Source organism: Vombatus ursinus, unplaced genomic scaffold (assembly GCF_900497805.2).
Source record: "Vombatus ursinus unplaced genomic scaffold, bare-nosed wombat genome assembly UNPS02014778.1, whole genome shotgun sequence".
NCBI lineage: Eukaryota > Metazoa > Chordata > Mammalia > Diprotodontia > Vombatidae > Vombatus > Vombatus ursinus.
Window position 1 is genome coordinate 56,751,155 of NW_020954556.1, and position 17,671 is coordinate 56,768,825.

Genomic DNA, 17,671 nt, shown 5'->3' on the forward strand with positions numbered 1-17,671 from the left:
CATTTAGCCTACTTTTAATGTTTGGCCCATTTTGTAGATTTTTCCTTATCTAAATTTTCCTTTGTAACCACCCATAAAAATCTGTTTGCTTACATATGCTTCTTTCCATTCATTCCAAATTTTGCTGAATTACTTGTAAAATCCCACTTATGTGATTTCAAGTCTGCTTTTTTCCTATTTTCCTAGAAAGATCTCTAACCTCATTTGGTAATTATCGTTTTTTCACTGCCATCAAATTTTTGTTACTATTGTAATCAGGTGATCCTACCACAGTTCTTAATAAAATTGGCTTGCTTGGTACTTATGCAACAGAAGTTATTGCTTTATTCTGTATAGTTTTTGTCCACTTCTGTCATACGTGAAAAGACTACACTCTGGAAGTTAGGGTGACTAACTGAGCTAAAGATGAAAGTCCTTAGGGAATTTTGGCATTTTTGTCATTCACCTTATTCTGGTAGATAGGTCTTCATTATCTCTAAGTTTAGGAAAAAATATCTGGGGTTAGAATTGTATCCATAGTCATTAGGACTTCTCATGGTAGTAATATGAATATAAAAAAATACGTTTTTTAAAGAAAGTTACAATAACTGGTAAATAAATAGTACCAAAAAGGTAAAGGGCTAAGGAAAAGTTAACATGAAGAATTTTGAATACCATATGCAATTTGAATTATTTTTTTATTGTTTGCAAGCACTGGGATAACATTTTGATTTTATCCTTTTAAGAAATATCATAAGAAGTAAAATGGGCTTTGTTTTTTATTAGAATTTCATATGACCTTTATAACTTTTAAACTATGGAATATTTTATTTTCTTATTCTCTCTGGTAATAAATTACATTGTTATGTATAGTAGATACTCCGCCCCACCCTGGCTGCAAAAAAAAGAAAAGGAAACAGGTTTAAGCTTTGTCTAAAGCAGTGTCTTCGTTTTCAGTTTCACTTAAAACTTTTTGACAGGTTTCAGAAAGTAGATTTTATAGAGATTTTTCACTTCTGTGAAATGTGAAAATAAATTATCCTAGCTTATATCCCTGAACTTTCAGTGTTTGTGGTAGAGAATTGTATTTGTGTATCCTGCTAGGCCAAAGTAGCAAAATTTATAGAATAAGAAAACTAATATAGACAACAGTTAATGCCACCCTGAAAAAGAACTATAAAATCATTAAAAAAAAACCACCATAAATGCAAATTATACTAAAGAAGATAAAAGGTTAAATATTCAGCTCTATGTTATAACACTTTTTGAAAAATAAAGGCTATAGGTTCATCTGTGGGAGAAGGCATCTTTTGACATGCCCTTCATGGTCATAAAAACCATGTTTTAGTTCCTAACCAAATGCTTGGATTTGAATTGTTTGATTTTCACTCTTCCACAGCTCTGATACCTGTAATCCACAAAAGTGTAGCCAAGGTGGCTTGCACTGATGTTTTCATTATCACTAATGCCAGGCAGAAATCTTTTGAGCACTAATAGGAGGTCTGTGCTGTATATTTAGCTTAATAATAGATGTCAATATACTTCTGATTTTAAATTATGGAATGTTTTAAATTGAAAAGCCAAGTTTTAGTATTCACTTGTAATTTCTAATGATTTACCCATTAAGAAATTTGTTTACTCCTATAAAACATTGAAAAACTAAGCCTTTTATAGGCTTTGGTCTTGTATAATCTTACAGATTTGTTTCAAAGGTGCAGCTTATTTCTTTTCTTTTCTTTTCTTTTCTTTTTTAACACAGGGAAAATAAAGCAGAGGGTGATAGAAAAGAACATCTATGTTTTGTTTTATCTACCAAACCAAACCAAAGTTGTCCATCATTATTGTGCTCTGTCATAATACCTAGTTAATTGTAACTTGGCCTTAAATGCGGTTTTTAAAATAATTTCTTTTGTAGTTGTTTTAGTGATCAGGTTTAGACATGAATTATATTAAAATGGCAATTGTTTATGTAGTCTAAACTCTTTTAGAAATAAGTTTAAAGTATTTATAACAACTACAAATTCTTAGTTCTTTTATTATAGGTCTTTAAATATATTACAACTTTCAAAACATAAACAATATAGATTTCTTTTTATCTATAATTTTATTCTTTTGGTATAATGTATAATTGAGTTCTGGTTTTACCATGGCTTTTTCATCTTACCAAGTATTTTACTTTGTAAAATTAGGATCTTCAACTAGAATATGGACAAGGACACCAGAGCAGTTATTTTTTAGGTGGAAATAAGTAAGTAAAGTTTTTATTAACGCAAAATTGAGAATTATTTAAATTATCTTTACTATTATAATCAGACCAAAGTTGTAATTAGTCTGTAGTAGAGTGTTTTTAAATGTTAAGATTTATATTGTGCTAATAATAATAATGACAATTTTTTATACATAGGTGGATCAGTTCAATATTTTTTAGAAAAAGGTACTTCACAAAATGATCAGCCCCTCACTATTGTAAAGTGAAATGCAAAACTCCATTTTAAACTAAATATAAGTGACAATTCTTATTTCCATTTAGTTTTAAGGCTATAATATGTTTTTATTCCATGAGTGAGCTGAAGCATATAACTTGGCTTAACCTAAAGACTAGAATTTTATTGGGACATTGTAATTTAAAGACCAGCCAGAGGAAAAAAGTGTGATGGTAAAATTCCATTTCATCTAATAATAACCGCCTTGGACAGATTCTACAGTACTCCAAATTTCAAACCACAAAGGAGCATGAGTATCAAATTGTTGTTTGTATCTCTTTTGTATCAATCAAAAAATACTGTTATGCTAAACTCTAGAAAATGAGGACACAGAATCTGTGTAAATACTAAAGATTATCAATAATACAGCTTTAAAAATCTTTTTAAACCTAATTGACTCCATTCTTTTAATGAATTCCATTAATTCTTGATGTTTTCATTATGTTCTTTACTTAGTGCACTTTTTAGAGATAGTGTGCATATTTTAATTCATACTTATATTTGGTTTACCCCTCCCAGAATTATTAAAATGATTTCTGTATGTTTAGTCTATTTCAGAATCTTTAACAAAAATCCCATTTAAGTTACCCTTTAAAAGTTTTTTTATGAATCAAATCTGTGTTTGTATGTGTACGTTTTTCCATTTCTGTCCTAGAACATTTTCCCTTTTAAAATGTCTTCTTATAAGTGGTATCTTGAAACAACTTGAAGAGCATTTTATAATCATTTGCATTACTTTTGTTCCTTTAATTTCCAGAAGCCAACATCATTTTAAGGTTTTTTGTGCAGCATATAGTAGTGGAGAGGGAAACCATGGCATTAGAAATAAAAGACCTCGGTTTGATTCCCAACTCTGAAACTTATTAGCTTTGTGATGCCAAGACAAGAGCCTCTCTGAACTTCTGTTTCCTCCTCACTAAAATAGGGATTATAGTACTTGGACTGTCTACCCCACAGGGCCAGCCTAAGAAAGTGCTTTTCAAACCTTAAACTTCTATATAAATTTTTTTATTCTTATACTTATTCACAAACATATCAGGTATGTACTTTGATTCATTGTTTTATAACTTTTATTAGCTGCTGGAAAGCAACAAAAAATACTCCATCTAGCCTTTTAAAGGTCTTCTCTAAAAGAAATAGTTAATATTTTCAAGTATATTATGTTTTTCAAATATAAATGTATTTTTAGCTCATCTGATGTTCTTCTTCAGTAATTGTTAAAACTCCTGACTCAAATTGTATACTGTAAACTATATTTCCCTAGTTGTATAATTTGTAAATTACAAATATTCATCTTTCATGAAAGTGAATCACATTTAAATAGTTAAGATCTCAGTTGACAACATGTTCAAGCAATCTTTAGTTTATATTAATACTCAAAATAATTTAAATTTTAAAAAAAATTTAGTGCTTAGATTTAATATTGTGCATCATTTCCCCCATTTCTGTGTTTGAAAACAGTTGGAAAATAGCTTCTGAATACTAATAGTTTTATTGGGCTCTAAATATTAAAAATCATGCCTTGATTGAAGATCACTTAATTATATTAGACTTGTCATCTTTCCCAATATAGACATCAGTTCTCTGGAACACTAACTTTAATCCTTTTAATCTAGCTGGTTACTTAATTAACTTTAATTTAAACATAATTTGTATTAAATATGCAAAATTATTCTGTAAAGATATTTTTATATTACCAAATATGTAAAAAAATCCACTATATGAAAATTAGATGCAGTTATTATTTCTAGTTGTTTTTATCTTGTTGGCAGAACAGTCATATTTATTATCATATATAAAACCCAAAAATTTCTGGGTATCATATGGCTTGGTCTAAACTTGAGATTGCCCTTTTGAGCAAATCTTAACATAAACATCAGTTGAGGGCAAATAGTTTTACAAAATTGTTTAATTCATTTTTTCTGTTTTTATAAATAATTTATAAACTATAATAAAACCTTACAGAAGAATAGAAAAATGCAGGATCAACAAATGACCTGTTGCCTTTAATTAAGAAAGGTGACTTTCCACTTTCTGATTGTGATAATTAAAATTATTTACAGTGTAATTTATTTTGACTAGGCAAAAAATTGTTAATAATTTTCACAACCTTCATTTTTTGATTAATTGGATCACTGCTTAAGGAATTGTACTCTATATAATGATTCACTGGCAAGGTAGGTTAGCCAAAAGTTGTGCCTTTTGGCTGTGTTTTGTGTACAGACATATTCCATACATGTGACATGAGCATGGATGTAGCACTCCTCTTTATTGTATTTACTTGTGTCTGCTTTGTTCTTGTGACTGGGCAGTGTTTTAAAACTCAGAATTATTTCCTGTTCTCTCCATAGGTATTCAGGCAGACAGATTTCCACTTGTGGGTTTCTACCTATTCTCGACCAGGCTGGAAGTACCTAATTAGAACTACAATGTAGTTATTTTTTGTTTGTTTTTCCCAGAGAAAGCAGAAGAATCTTAACTCCCTAGAAGTGATGAAACTGTTCTCTCCATGAATTTCATCTTTGGTATTTTGTCTCTGAAGTGGATAGAATTAACTTCCTTTGGCCACTTCACTTAAAGTCTTGTTAAAGCCCAAGCCCTACATGAAATGAGTATGTGTATAAGAAAAGAAAAAAAGATAAATGATTAAATCTGATGATTAATCTTTTAAAGTCTTTTCTATTATTGGAAACAAAGTTAACCTGAAGTCTTCTTCGGTTATTAAGGGGAGTGAGGTTATTTTGACACTGAGTTAAGGTTTAGGTACATTTACTTAGTTTCAAAGAACTGGTACTCTTGGGTGCCAGTCTCCAGTTATCAGGGCCACAGTTTCTCCCCTTACTTGCTTAATTTTACTTCTTTTTAATTTGTAAGCCTTGTTTCTCAGGTTCCTGACTTTTGAATTAAATGGACTACCCAATTAAGTCTAGATAAAATAAGTGCTTTAATGTACTTTGATGCTTTAAAAGGTTATATGTATTTAATTACTTTCATGTTTTACTTTTTGTCCAAAATTCCAGAATCAGAGCTTTCCAAATAAAATCTTGGTAGGCAAAATATGTCCACAATAAGTAAAAATTAGTGATGTTTGGAAAAGAATCTCAAATATCGCTTGCTTAGTTCTACTATCCTATTATTTCTCATGCTCACAAAATATGGAATATGCCAGCAAATAGTTTAATAGTCTTGACAATGGCTCACTCTCTCACATCATAGACTTTTTTTTTAATTAGTCATTCAGTCAACAAGCAGTTATTAAGCACCTACCATGTGCCAGGCACTGTGTTAAGTGCTAAGGTTACAAAGAAAGATAAAAGACAACCCCTGCTTTCAAGGAGTTAATGGAATCAGGAATTCATGACTTCCACAGACTGGTGAAGAAAAGATGTCCAAGTCTTAACATTTTTAAAAATGACATTTTGTGGGATTTCTAATAACTTTATCAATCCCTTTTTTCCTATTCTCAGAGGTCTAGTAATGTGAGAGAAGATTATAGTACTTGTAACTCCTCTCTCTCCCATCCTCAATCTTGAAACATTGGCAAGAATTCTAACTATTTACTGAAAAAATTTAAGCCTGTATTTTTTATTTCCCTTGTTAATATTTTAAGATTCTAGGATAGAAATCCTCCTCTCTCCACTACTAATTAGCTCTTGCCTGAAATTCTGTTCCATCCATAAGTAAGAAAATACTAACATCCCCAAAGCAAGTTTTTGTTCTATTTATAGATGTCAGATTTTTCAAAGAGGTAGGGCTATGTAGTGAATAAGATGCTAGACTTTAAATCAGGAAGACAGGTTCAAATGCCATTTCTTTGCTTCAATAACTGTAAACCTGCACACATCACATAACTTTATATGTATTGGTCAACTCCCTGTGTCTTAGCTGAGTTGCTTTGTACTTGACGGGGGCAATTTCCAGACTGGAAATAACCCATACTGACACTATCATAGCTTCTTTGCATTTTCAGTGACCTAATATTTAATCTGGAAAAGTACTTTAAATGCTCCCTCATGGATACTAACCTAATCAGAAACTCCTTGTCCTAGCTATAGTATTGAAGAGCGTTGTGAATTAGGAAAATCAGCTTACTTTCAGGGCCTCAATTTGTTCTCTTACAAAGTAGAAATAACTAGGGCTTGAAACTCAGAAGTTTATCTATCTCGCCTAATGTTTGAAGGTGATTACACATTACCTATTGAAAATGTTAGTTAACTGCTACTTTGGTTTACTCATCTGTAAAAGAAAGTTGGAATATATGATCTCAAAGGTTCCTTCTAACTGAGATCCTATCCTTAAACATGGTTCGCTGACTTTTTATACTTCTTGAACTCTGTCATTAAACTTCTAATTTTTAACAATTCTGAGGGAATTCACTAAACATATGAAGCATAAGGTCACTGAAATATACTGTCTTTTGCAACCTAGTGCCAACCTCTCTTTCCAGCTTTATTTTACATTAGCCTCCACACACTCAAAGTTCACAGCAGTATTGCCCTTTCTTGTTCTTCTTCTCATATGACACTGTATTCTTTCATTTCCACACCTTCACAGATGCCTGCAATGTTCTCTTTCTTCATCTTCACTTCTTTAACTCCTCTCTAGTTCCTTTCAAAGCTCAGCTAAAGCTCCAGCTTGACATCAAAAGCCTTTTCTGTTTGGCATTTTTCTCTCTACCAAAAAAAAAAAAACCTTGTATCTGTTTTAAGTATATTTTATATGTGAACATGTTGTTTCTTGATAAAATGTAAATTCCATAAGGGCAGAGACTGCTTCCTTTCTGTCCCCAGTGCTCAGCATCTAGTAGGAGCTTATTTAACCCTTTAGAGAAAACACATTATGTTAACTATAACTTTTATTTTATGGTAAATCAGGAAATAAATTCTTATTAATCTCTGTCCCTTCAATTTTAGGAAGCATATTTGAGTTATTATAGAAGAGATGTTTATTTACTCATTTCACTGTTGCATGAGTCCTTTACTTTTTGTATCCTGGACCCCTTTGGCAGTCAGGTGAAACCAATGGAGTCTTCTCAGAATATTGTTTTTAAATGCATAACATAAAATATATAGGATTACAAAGTAAAACTATAATGAAATAAAGTTATCAAGAAGTTTTTTTTATAATAAGTTCAAGGACTCTAGGTTAAGAATCCTTGCAGTAGAGGATTTTGTGATAAGAATTAAGTGGTCTTTGGAAGGCTTTAGTTTTCCTGTTCCTCTCCTGGCAATAAAAAAATCTTTGAAATGGGCCTAAATGTAGTATCCTTCCATTTGGTCTAATTCAGGCTCAAACTCCCCACAGTGTAAATTTGTTTGCCAGTACACCCCTGGAGAACAGTTTCTACAGGTAAGTAACTTTGTCTTCTGTGAAAGCAAAGTGCTGCTACATTCATGTATTCACATCACATGCATGCATGCTTTTGCAGAGAGGTCCGACATGTTTCATTTTGTAGGATTGTCTGGGAGCATGATTTTTGAAAAATGTTATGTTCCTTATTTTGAGAAAGAAAAAATATTAGGTGAACTCTGTTTTCTCAGTTATCAATCTTAAAAATCCCTGAAGATAAGCCTGAATTTTTTTTGTCATCCTTAAATGTGACTTTCCGTAGTCTTCTCTTTAAACTGGTATTTTTTTCATTGAGTATTAGGATCCCTTTGTTTATGATGTTTAAAGTTGATAGGCAAAAGTAATGGTAATACATCACTAAATGTTTTTTCAGTGCTTAAAGAGGATAAGTGCATCTAGCATTTTTCACGTATTCTTGAAACTGTTTAAAGATACAAATGATGTTGTTTTTGTACATCTCAAATGATAAAAGTCTAAGTTGTTTTGTCCTTCTGCTTGTATATGTTTACTGAATGTTTTTGTTTTGATTTTCAAAGGAGTCTTTTGAAGTCTGTTGAAGAAGAATTACATCAGAGGTAATTTTCATCTGTACTATTTTTTAAAATTTTATACACTTATCCTTGTCCCTAATAATTTCAGTTTGCCTCTTTGTAAAAAACAAAAAAAAACAACAAAATCAAATTTTTCCTAAGCTAAGGCTAAGCTTGAAAGAGTAAAATTCTTAACAGAAGTAGCCATTCATGTACATTACAGAATTCTCTTTCAATCAATAAAGTCCTTTCAGCCATTTTATTTTTCTAATCTCTTTAGGGGTCATGTGGCACATTTAGAAGATGAGGAAGGAGATGATGATGAATCTAAACAGTAAGTCATTAAAATTTATCTTGTATGCCATTCATGGTGAGAGGAAAAGATTTCATATTGATTAAACATTACATATAATAGTATAATTTTCAAAGCAGTCAGTAGTCTCAGACTATACCACTGTTTCTTTCCCTTTCTCCATAATTGTTGATTGCTCACATTTAAAAAAAAATTTTTTTTCATTAAAATTTTCCCATTAGTCTCAGTTGCTGATTTAGTAGCCTTACTCTCCTCAGTGAAGCTATTATTACTTTAATTTTTGTTATTAAACATGATTCAGTTGAACAGACATCTATTAAGGACCTATTTTATAGAGGGGGAGAAAGAGAGAGAAAGAGAGTGAGGAAAAAACACCTGAAAAGGGCAGCTTGGCATTACTGGTCCTGTGTATCTGCCAGCTGGGTTATCATGGGTAGGTAATCTTAACTCTCTCCTTAGCTGTCTTAGGACTATAGGTTATGGACAAGTTGCCAATCTGCATTGTTAAAAGGAGTTTCCACTATGGGAGTTATGAAATCATTGATTCAGATGATACATAAATTATTTAAAATAAAGGCTATCTACGTGTGTGTGCGTGCATGTGTGTGTTCATATTTATACAGTTTTAATGCCTTAAAACTACACTGAGACTTTTAGGAAACCCTATATTATACATATATGTGAGGAAATGGGGAAGATTTCATTTTAAACATTTCATTTTTTCAAGAATCTCTAGTTTCATTGGTTTAACCATTCCTTCAACTGACAGAAATGATATCATAAACTATAACTGCTTTTTAAGAATCTGCTGTGGTCAAAACATTCGTCCTCCATTGGTGGTGGTGATAAGTCTCTCCAAACTACTAATCTATGCTTAACATCAGACATAATTCATAGCTAGTCTCACATTCACAGCCTTTCCACTTTGATAGATCCTTTGAGAACCCTTGAAGAACCTGAGGCAAGCATCATGCCATGAGAAGACATTAAAGCAGGGCTCTAGTGGAGATCATTATTGAATTAGATGGGTGATCCATAAGATCCCTTCTCACTTTAAAATTCCATAGAATTCACTGTATTTTTAAAAAGTTAAGGACCTATTATGTTTATGGCATAATAAGTTCTTCAGCCTTGTTATTTCATGCCTAATAGTAATAGGAACTAATTTTATAGTGAGAATATTCTCTTAAATGTCATCTTGCTATGCTTATCTAAGTCTTTTTCAAATTTTTGCTTAGTTTTTCATGTTAACTAATTATCCTGTAAACAGTTAAAAATGGGAAGTAATTTTCTTTTCCAATTTTAATTACAATATAGTATCTGAAAATTATGAAAGCATATCTGCTCCATAGATTTCAAACTGACATTTCATTCACTAGTAGATTTATAAAAATCTTTAGGATCTGACAAAGTATCCATCACTGATTTGTACTGTGATTTTAAAATGAAAAACTTGGACTATTCCTTTAAGCTTAAAAAAAATTACATCTAGTGATATTTCACTTCTAAAACTTCATATGAGAGTTCTAATTTTACAGTTTACTGTTTTTTAGTTCAACTATGAAAGCAAAGGTTCCACCTCCTTTACCACCAAAGGTAAGTAAGTTTATTTTCTTTATCAGATTTTGGAGATATTTAAAATAGTTCTGTTCTATTACTTTCATTTTTTTAATTTAATATTTTATTTTTCCCCAATAACATATAAAAACAATTTTTAATTTTCTTTTAAATAATTTTTTGAGTTCCAGATTTTGTCCCTCCCCCTCTCTCTCCTCCCCCCTTCATTGAGAAGGCAAGTAATTTGATATAGATTATACATGTGCAGTCATGTAAAACATATTTCCATGTCAGTCATGTTATGAAAGAAAACAGATTTTTAAAAAAGGTAAAAAAAAATTATGCTTTGATCTGCATTCAGATTCCATCATTTCTGTCTGGAGATGGATAGTGTTTTTCATCATAAATCCTTCAAAATTGTCTTGGATCATTGTATTGCTAAGAATAGTTAAGTCATTCACAGTTGATCATAATACTATATTGCTGTTCTCTTGGTTCTGCTCATTTCACTTTGTATCAGTTCATGTCTTTCCAGGCTTTTCTGAGAGCATTCTGCTCATCATTTCTTATAGCACAGTAGTATTCCATCACAATCATATACAGCTTGTTCAGTCATTTCCCAATTGATAGATATTCCCTCAATTTCCAATTCTTTGCCACCATTAAAAGAGCTGATATAAATATTCTTGTACATGTAGGTTCTTTTCCTTTTTATTTTTTTATATGTTTGGGATACAGAGCTAGTAGTGGCATTGCTTGGTCAAAGGCCATGCATGGTTTTATAGCCCTTTGGACACAGTCCAAATTGTTTTACGTAATGTTTGAATCAGCATGCAACTTCACCAACAGTGCTTCAGTGTCTCAATTTTACCACATCCCCTTCAACATTTGTCATTTTCCTTTTCTGTTATATTAACCAATCTGATAGGTGTGGAGTGGTAGCTGAGAGATGTTTTAATTTGCATTTCAATAGTTTAATAATTTATATTATCTAATTATATATGGTATAATAATAATTCAACAATTTAATTTGCAGTCAGTAGTGATTTAAAGCATTTTTTAATGTAACTATAGGTAGCTTTAAATACTTTATCTGAAAACTGCCTGTTCATATCCTTTGACAATTTATCAATTGAGGAATGGCTCTTATTTCTATAAATTTGAACTCCCTTCTCTATATATTTGAGAAATGAAGTCTTTATCAGAGAAACTTGCTGTAAAATTTTTTCACAAAGTATTATATACTTTCCTCCATCCTATTTTCCCCATTTATCCTAGTCTTCCTCTCCTTTCACCCTGTCCATTCTCAAGTGTTTTGTTTCTGACTTGTATCTCCCCCAGTCTGCCCTCCCTTCTATCACTACCTACACACACACACACACACACACACACACACACACACACACACACACACACACCCTTCCCCTCTTACTTTCCTGTATGTCAGGAAAGTATATATATATCCAATTGAGTGTGTATGTTTTTCCCTCTTTGAGCCAATTCTGATAAGAGTAAGGTTCAAGCATTCCCTACCACTTTCTCCATCTTTCCCTCCACTATAAAAGCTCTTTTATGTCCGTTAACATTCTACCTCTTCCCTTTCCCATTCTCCCAGCACATTTCTCTTTCTCACCCGTTAATTTTATTTTTTTAAGTCATCATCCCATCATACTCAACTCATACCTGTGCCCTCTGTAGATGTATACTCCTAACTGCCCTAAATAAGAGAAAGATTTTAGAAGTTACCATTCTCTTATATAAGAATGTAAACAGTTTAACTTTATTAAGACCCTTTCTTTTTCCTATTTACCTTTTTATTCTTCTCTTGAGTCTTATATTTGGAAGTCAGATTTTCTGTTCAGCTCTGTTCTTTTCATCAGGAATGTTCAAATGTCTTTTATTTCATCGAATGTTTATTTTTTCCCCCTGAAGGATTATACTCAGTTTTGTTGGGTAGGTGATTCTTGGTTGTAATCCTAGCTCTTTTGCCCTCCAGAATATCACATTCTAAGCCCTTTGGTCCTTTAATGTAGGAACTGCTAAATCTTGGGTTATCCTGACTGTGGCTCTATGATATTTGAATTGTTTCTTTTTGGCTGCTTTGCAGTATTTTCTCCTTTCACTTGGGAGGAATTTGGCTGTAATATTCCTGGGAGTCTTCATTTTGAGATGTCTTTGAGGCGGTGATCAGTAGATTATTTCAGTTTCTATTTTATCTTCTGACTCTAGAATATCAAGGCAGTTTTCCTTGATAATTTCTTGAAAGGTGATGTCTCAATGTTGTCTTACTTTCAAAGCCATTTTGATACAATCATGCAGCCTAATAACTTTCTTTGATATATCTCTAGCATGTATAGACAACTTTTCTATGAAAATCTAGTAGTAAAGAAAAATTAACTAAATTGCTAAGGCTACAACATGATGTTTTAGGTTTCATTTTTGTTGATCTGTTTGCAGTTTAATCCTTCAAGGATGTATTTTATGTAGTGCATAAATATTTTTTTTAAATCAGTGATAACTAGTAATGGACATACAGAAGTTGTGGATAATTTAAAACTTTTTATAGATTATAATTCAAACTTATTTTTAATTAGCTTTAGAATGTGTGTGAGTGTATGCAGGCACTTAGATTTGAATATGAATGTGTCTATATTCAGGGACTGTAAATATAAATTTAAATAGTAAAAATAAACAATAAAAACCTAACTCTTGGAGGAGTGAAAAAGCTCTCTACTTCACTCCTCTGCCTTCTTTTCAACTTTTCCTTGTAATCTTTAGATTTGGAAATAGATTTGTTTCATCTCTCTTCTTAGCACCAAGCTTAGGCCGTGAGCTTCTTGAACATAGAAACTATCCAATTTAAGATATTGTAGATTTATAGAAAGTACTCAGGGAATGGGGAGAAAAGGTATGGAAAAAGAAGGAAAGCAACTCAGACCTTCCAGCCAGGGAGAGCTCTAATGCAAAATAAAAGACATTGGAGCTGTATAATGGACATTTGGAGATGCCAGACTAGAGGTTAGGGCTAGATAAGTAGATTTGAGAATCATCAGCATAAGAGGTTCAAATGATGTGGAAGTATAATTGAAAAGATAAGGCAACTTCTTGGTTATGGTGGGGGAGCGGTGAAGAAAAAGAAGGAAGGGTTGGGAATGAGGTTGTAAATGGATAGGTGACTAGAAAGGATGATGATCCTCTGAACACAAAGTTACAAAGAGGGACAGGTTTAGGGGCAAGGATGATCAATGTCATTTAGACATTTTGGGTTTGAGGTCCATATGAGGGACATCCAGGTGAAATAGAAATAAAAAATGGTGCAAGACTGGTAACTGGGAAAGATGTAAGCGAGATATATTGATTTGGAAATCGTCTGCATAGACTAGGATTTTTTAACTTGGTATCCATGAATTTGGAGTTTTTTTTAAGACAGATTTTGTGAATGTGTCAATGTAATTGGTTTCCTTTGTGACTATGTATTTTCTTTTATGCATTTAAATATTTGATTTGAGAAGTCATGCATGGGCCTCATCAGACTGCCAAAGCAGTCTATGACGCAAAAAAGGTTAATCCCAGTACAGACATTAATTAACAGTTATGAATTTTAAAAGATATGTTCTACCATTTATATGTAAAAATGATACTGTCAACTCCAAACTGAATGACACATCTCAAGCGTAGCACTCTAAAGTTATCAAAAATACATTTAATCACTTTGCTCAAGATATTACTATTTCATTGCTTTCATTTATTTGATATTTCCAAGGACTTGAATAGGAAAATTTAAACTTGTGTTTGTAGTTTTTTAAATTGTTTCAATGGATTGAGTTTCTAATATCACATAAAAAATGATGATTTGTCCTCACAGATGTTTAAGCTTTCAAAGGACATGTTTTATTAGATACATTATATAGCCCCTTTCCTTCAGGAAAATAATTGTATTTAACTGTATATCCTTATGACATTTATGTATCATTTCAGCCTAAATCCATCTACATACCACAGGAAACTCCTGCCACCGAGGATGATAATCAAGGAACAATCAAGAGGTGTCCTGTGCCTGAGAGTCCAGCAAAGCCATCACAAGTTCCACCCAGACCGCCACCTCCTCGGTTACCCCCACAGAAGCCTGCTGCTCTAGGTATTAAGAGGAAAACCCAAGTAAAATCCATCAACACTAAGGGCAGCTAGGTGGCGCAGTGGATAGAGCACCGGCCCTGAAGTCAGGAGGACCTGAGTTCAAATCCGACCTCAGACCAAACACTTGACACGTACTAGCTGTGTGACCCTGGGCAAGTCACTTAACCCCAATTGTCTTTAAAAAAAAATCCACCAACACTGGATATATCATATGGCCTGGGGAAGAAAGAAATAGGGGATCTTAACTCTTAAGAAATTGAATCTCAATACCATTTGGGGGCAGGGACTGGAGAATGGTATATCCATCTTTCTTGCTTTTTCTCACAATAAAGATGATAGAATTTTATTGAAAATATTGTCTACAATTGAAATTCTGGGATTTTTTTTAAATTTCTCATCTCAAACAAAGATATCTTGTGACATTTTTAAGTTAGCGAATAATTTTCATTCATCTAGTTTAAATGTTATTCTGTAAGAAAATATTAGAGACATAAGATAAAGAAAAAAATTAATGTGTACAAGACATCTTATTTCAAATAAGCCTATTTCTTTTCAATTTGAGGAAGTGCCCTTAGACAGAAATGAGAAATTCCTTAATGTAGTAGCAATATGTTGTAACTAAACATATCTCGTTAAGGTAATGGACTGAACTCCTTCCAGCTGAATGGTGAACGAAGTGGCTCATTATACCAGCAGCAGAATGAAAATAGGGGCACAAACCTTTCAAGGAAAGAAAAGAAGGATGTACCCGTAGGTATTTATTTGGAAATACATTTATACTTTTGTACCCTTTTGCACTATTACAGGAATGCTGTAATTCTACAAATGCAATGATAAAACCAAAATGTAAAGTAATTTAACCATAATTACTACTCATTTCTATTTAATTAATTGTGATTGAATGAATTGCTGAAATAGAATACCTCAGGAAAAAGTCACAGTTTTGTTATTTTAAACATAATGGATACATTTTAAATAAAATAAATAAATATATAAATATATACATATGTGTGTATATGTATATATACACACACACACATATATACACACTTTAGAATACTTGGTTTACCAAAATACATTATATTGCGCTTCTGAGGATGTAGAAGCACTTCTTTTTTTATTGAGGTAAAACTTTTTTATCAGTAGCCATCAGTGTCAGTAAAAAGTGAGTACAAAAATCTCTCCCTGCTGTCTTTATGGAAAGAAGGCCCCATCTCCCTGCTAAGGATAAGGAAGGATACAGCATCTCCCCCTACACTAATTAACTCTGACCTGGACTGCCCAGTACAAAGTTAATGGTATAATTGTTAATCTTCAGAGAAAATAATCTGAGTGAAGGAGGAAAAATCAAGATGAATTTTTTGTAACTATCATAGTTCACTTGGGAAAAAGCTGAAAGCAGTCTCATAGCTATTTATATTTTTGTCATGTCCTATAAAAATGTAAATCGTTTTTTAATATTTAGAAAGAAAACCCGAGCTACATATAGATGTCCATCTGTTGCTGGGGAAAAAAAAATTCTTACTACTTCTCAAAGAGAAGATCCCTATGAGATTGAGTTAAAAAAAGATTTCATTAAATTTTGTATATACTAGTTAAATTAAAGTGATATTTTTATCGTATTAGGAACATTCTCATCAGTAAGCAGTACATGTTGTGCACTTAAGTGCCTCCTTTTTAAAAAGAGATATTATGAAATCATTTTTTCTCATTACTCCTTGATCAAATCTGAATAAGAAACCTTATCAGTCTTTCTTTAACTGTCAGCTCAGAAGCCGTATACTGCTATGAAATCTTTTTATATCATTTTAAGTCTTAACCACTTTCATAAAGGTTGGAGGCCTAGTCAACCCAGGCAAGACTCCTCTCTGAAGTAATTTAGGTCAGAATTAAATGGTTAGACATAGAGAAAGGAAAAAGTCTTTAATTATTAGAATTTTCTCTTGAGTTCACTTTTGTTTGACCAAAAAGATGAATAGTCATAGGAAAAATGACTCTCCATGGTGTGCTTACATTTTCAGATACTTTATCTCTATTAGGTAAGTTAGAGACTATTTCCTAAACTCAAGACTCTTCATCTTTGCTTAATTTTGACTGGATTTTTTTTCCTGAATACTATAAAATGTATATTCATCCTAAGGAGAGAGAATTTGGTTAACTCTGCCTTTAAATTTCCCGTTAAGCAATGAGTGTGTGTGTGTGTCTGTGTTTGTGTGTCTGTCTGTCTAGCATAATGTCTTTAACAAACTTGTGATGTAAAATGCAGAGCACTTAAGTTTTTCTTCCACAACATATATGGTAACATTCTCCATATAGGCAGCTAACGACTTTGTTCTGTAGCTTTTTCTCTAAGCAAACTGTATTGCTGTAGATTATAAAGCACTGTAACATCTTAGAGAGGTTTTAGATTTTTTTTTTTTTGAGAAAAATATATAATGTTGGATATTTTTTGAATGAGTTACATATAGTCCCATATGGATGAAGGCATGCAGATTTACAGGGAAGAATTTAAAATATAGTAGACTACTTCCACCATTAGCAGAAAACTCATCTTTTTATTTTCAAAAATTTATGCATTTTTAGTTATTTGTGCTGGGTTTTTTTTTCCAACTTGCCTTACAACTCCAATCTAATTAGAAAAGAGAATTAATAACAACAGCAAAAAAAAAAAACCTTTTCAGTTGTAATTTTCTTTATTAGGTTATACTCAAAAATATGTAATTGTTTGGAATGTTTAAAAAAAAACAGCCAGGTTTATACATTATTGACATTGGTTGTAACTACTGTACGTTTTGAGAGACATGTAATTTAAATTTTAGTTAAGCAAAAGCAGATGATACAACAATAATCCTAGGAATCTCAATTTAAGGAAGAAAAGTAAACAATTCATTAGAGAGTTCTCTTTAGGAGTTGACAGTAATACCAATTGAGATCATGGTAAATTTAACATGAAGAAATTTATCTTTAAAATACTTTACCTAAAAAGTAAAAAAAATTGGGTACAGGCTAGAATTCGGAAATAATTACTCTCTTTAAGTTAGTACTTAATCTAAAGTTTATTCTTTTCATGAGACTTGAATCTAATTGTGTCTTTTGAGTTTCATTTATTAAGATCCCCCCCAGTATTTCCTAGTAACAGTAGTTTTTAATTCTGTTTTTTGTTGTTAATTCATAATCTTTAACATTAACCTTGAAATTAAGTCAACCTTTTATAGTCTATACTTAGAATTTGCCGAATGTGTTTCTTTTTCTAGAAACCCATTAGCAATGGTCTTCCTCCAACACCTAAAGTGCATGTAAGTACTAAATGGTAAAAAAGTAAG

At 31.9% G+C, this 17,671-nt stretch overlaps 1 protein-coding gene across 2 annotated transcripts in view; it reads left to right on the plus strand.

Annotated features, from left to right (window-relative positions):
* MAP4K3 (mitogen-activated protein kinase kinase kinase kinase 3) overlaps positions 1-17,671 on the plus strand; it is a 189,122-nt gene that overhangs the window by 124,448 nt on the left and 47,003 nt on the right. For both annotated transcript variants that reach the window (XM_027865167.1, XM_027865168.1), the window contains 7 exons: positions 2,169-2,227; positions 8,348-8,386; positions 8,622-8,675; positions 10,208-10,250; positions 14,190-14,349; positions 14,986-15,098; positions 17,603-17,644. In XM_027865167.1, the coding sequence (XP_027720968.1) occupies positions 2,169-2,227; positions 8,348-8,386; positions 8,622-8,675; positions 10,208-10,250; positions 14,190-14,349; positions 14,986-15,098; positions 17,603-17,644 (510 nt within the window). The remainder of the gene's footprint in view (positions 1-2,168; positions 2,228-8,347; positions 8,387-8,621; positions 8,676-10,207; positions 10,251-14,189; positions 14,350-14,985; positions 15,099-17,602; positions 17,645-17,671) is intronic.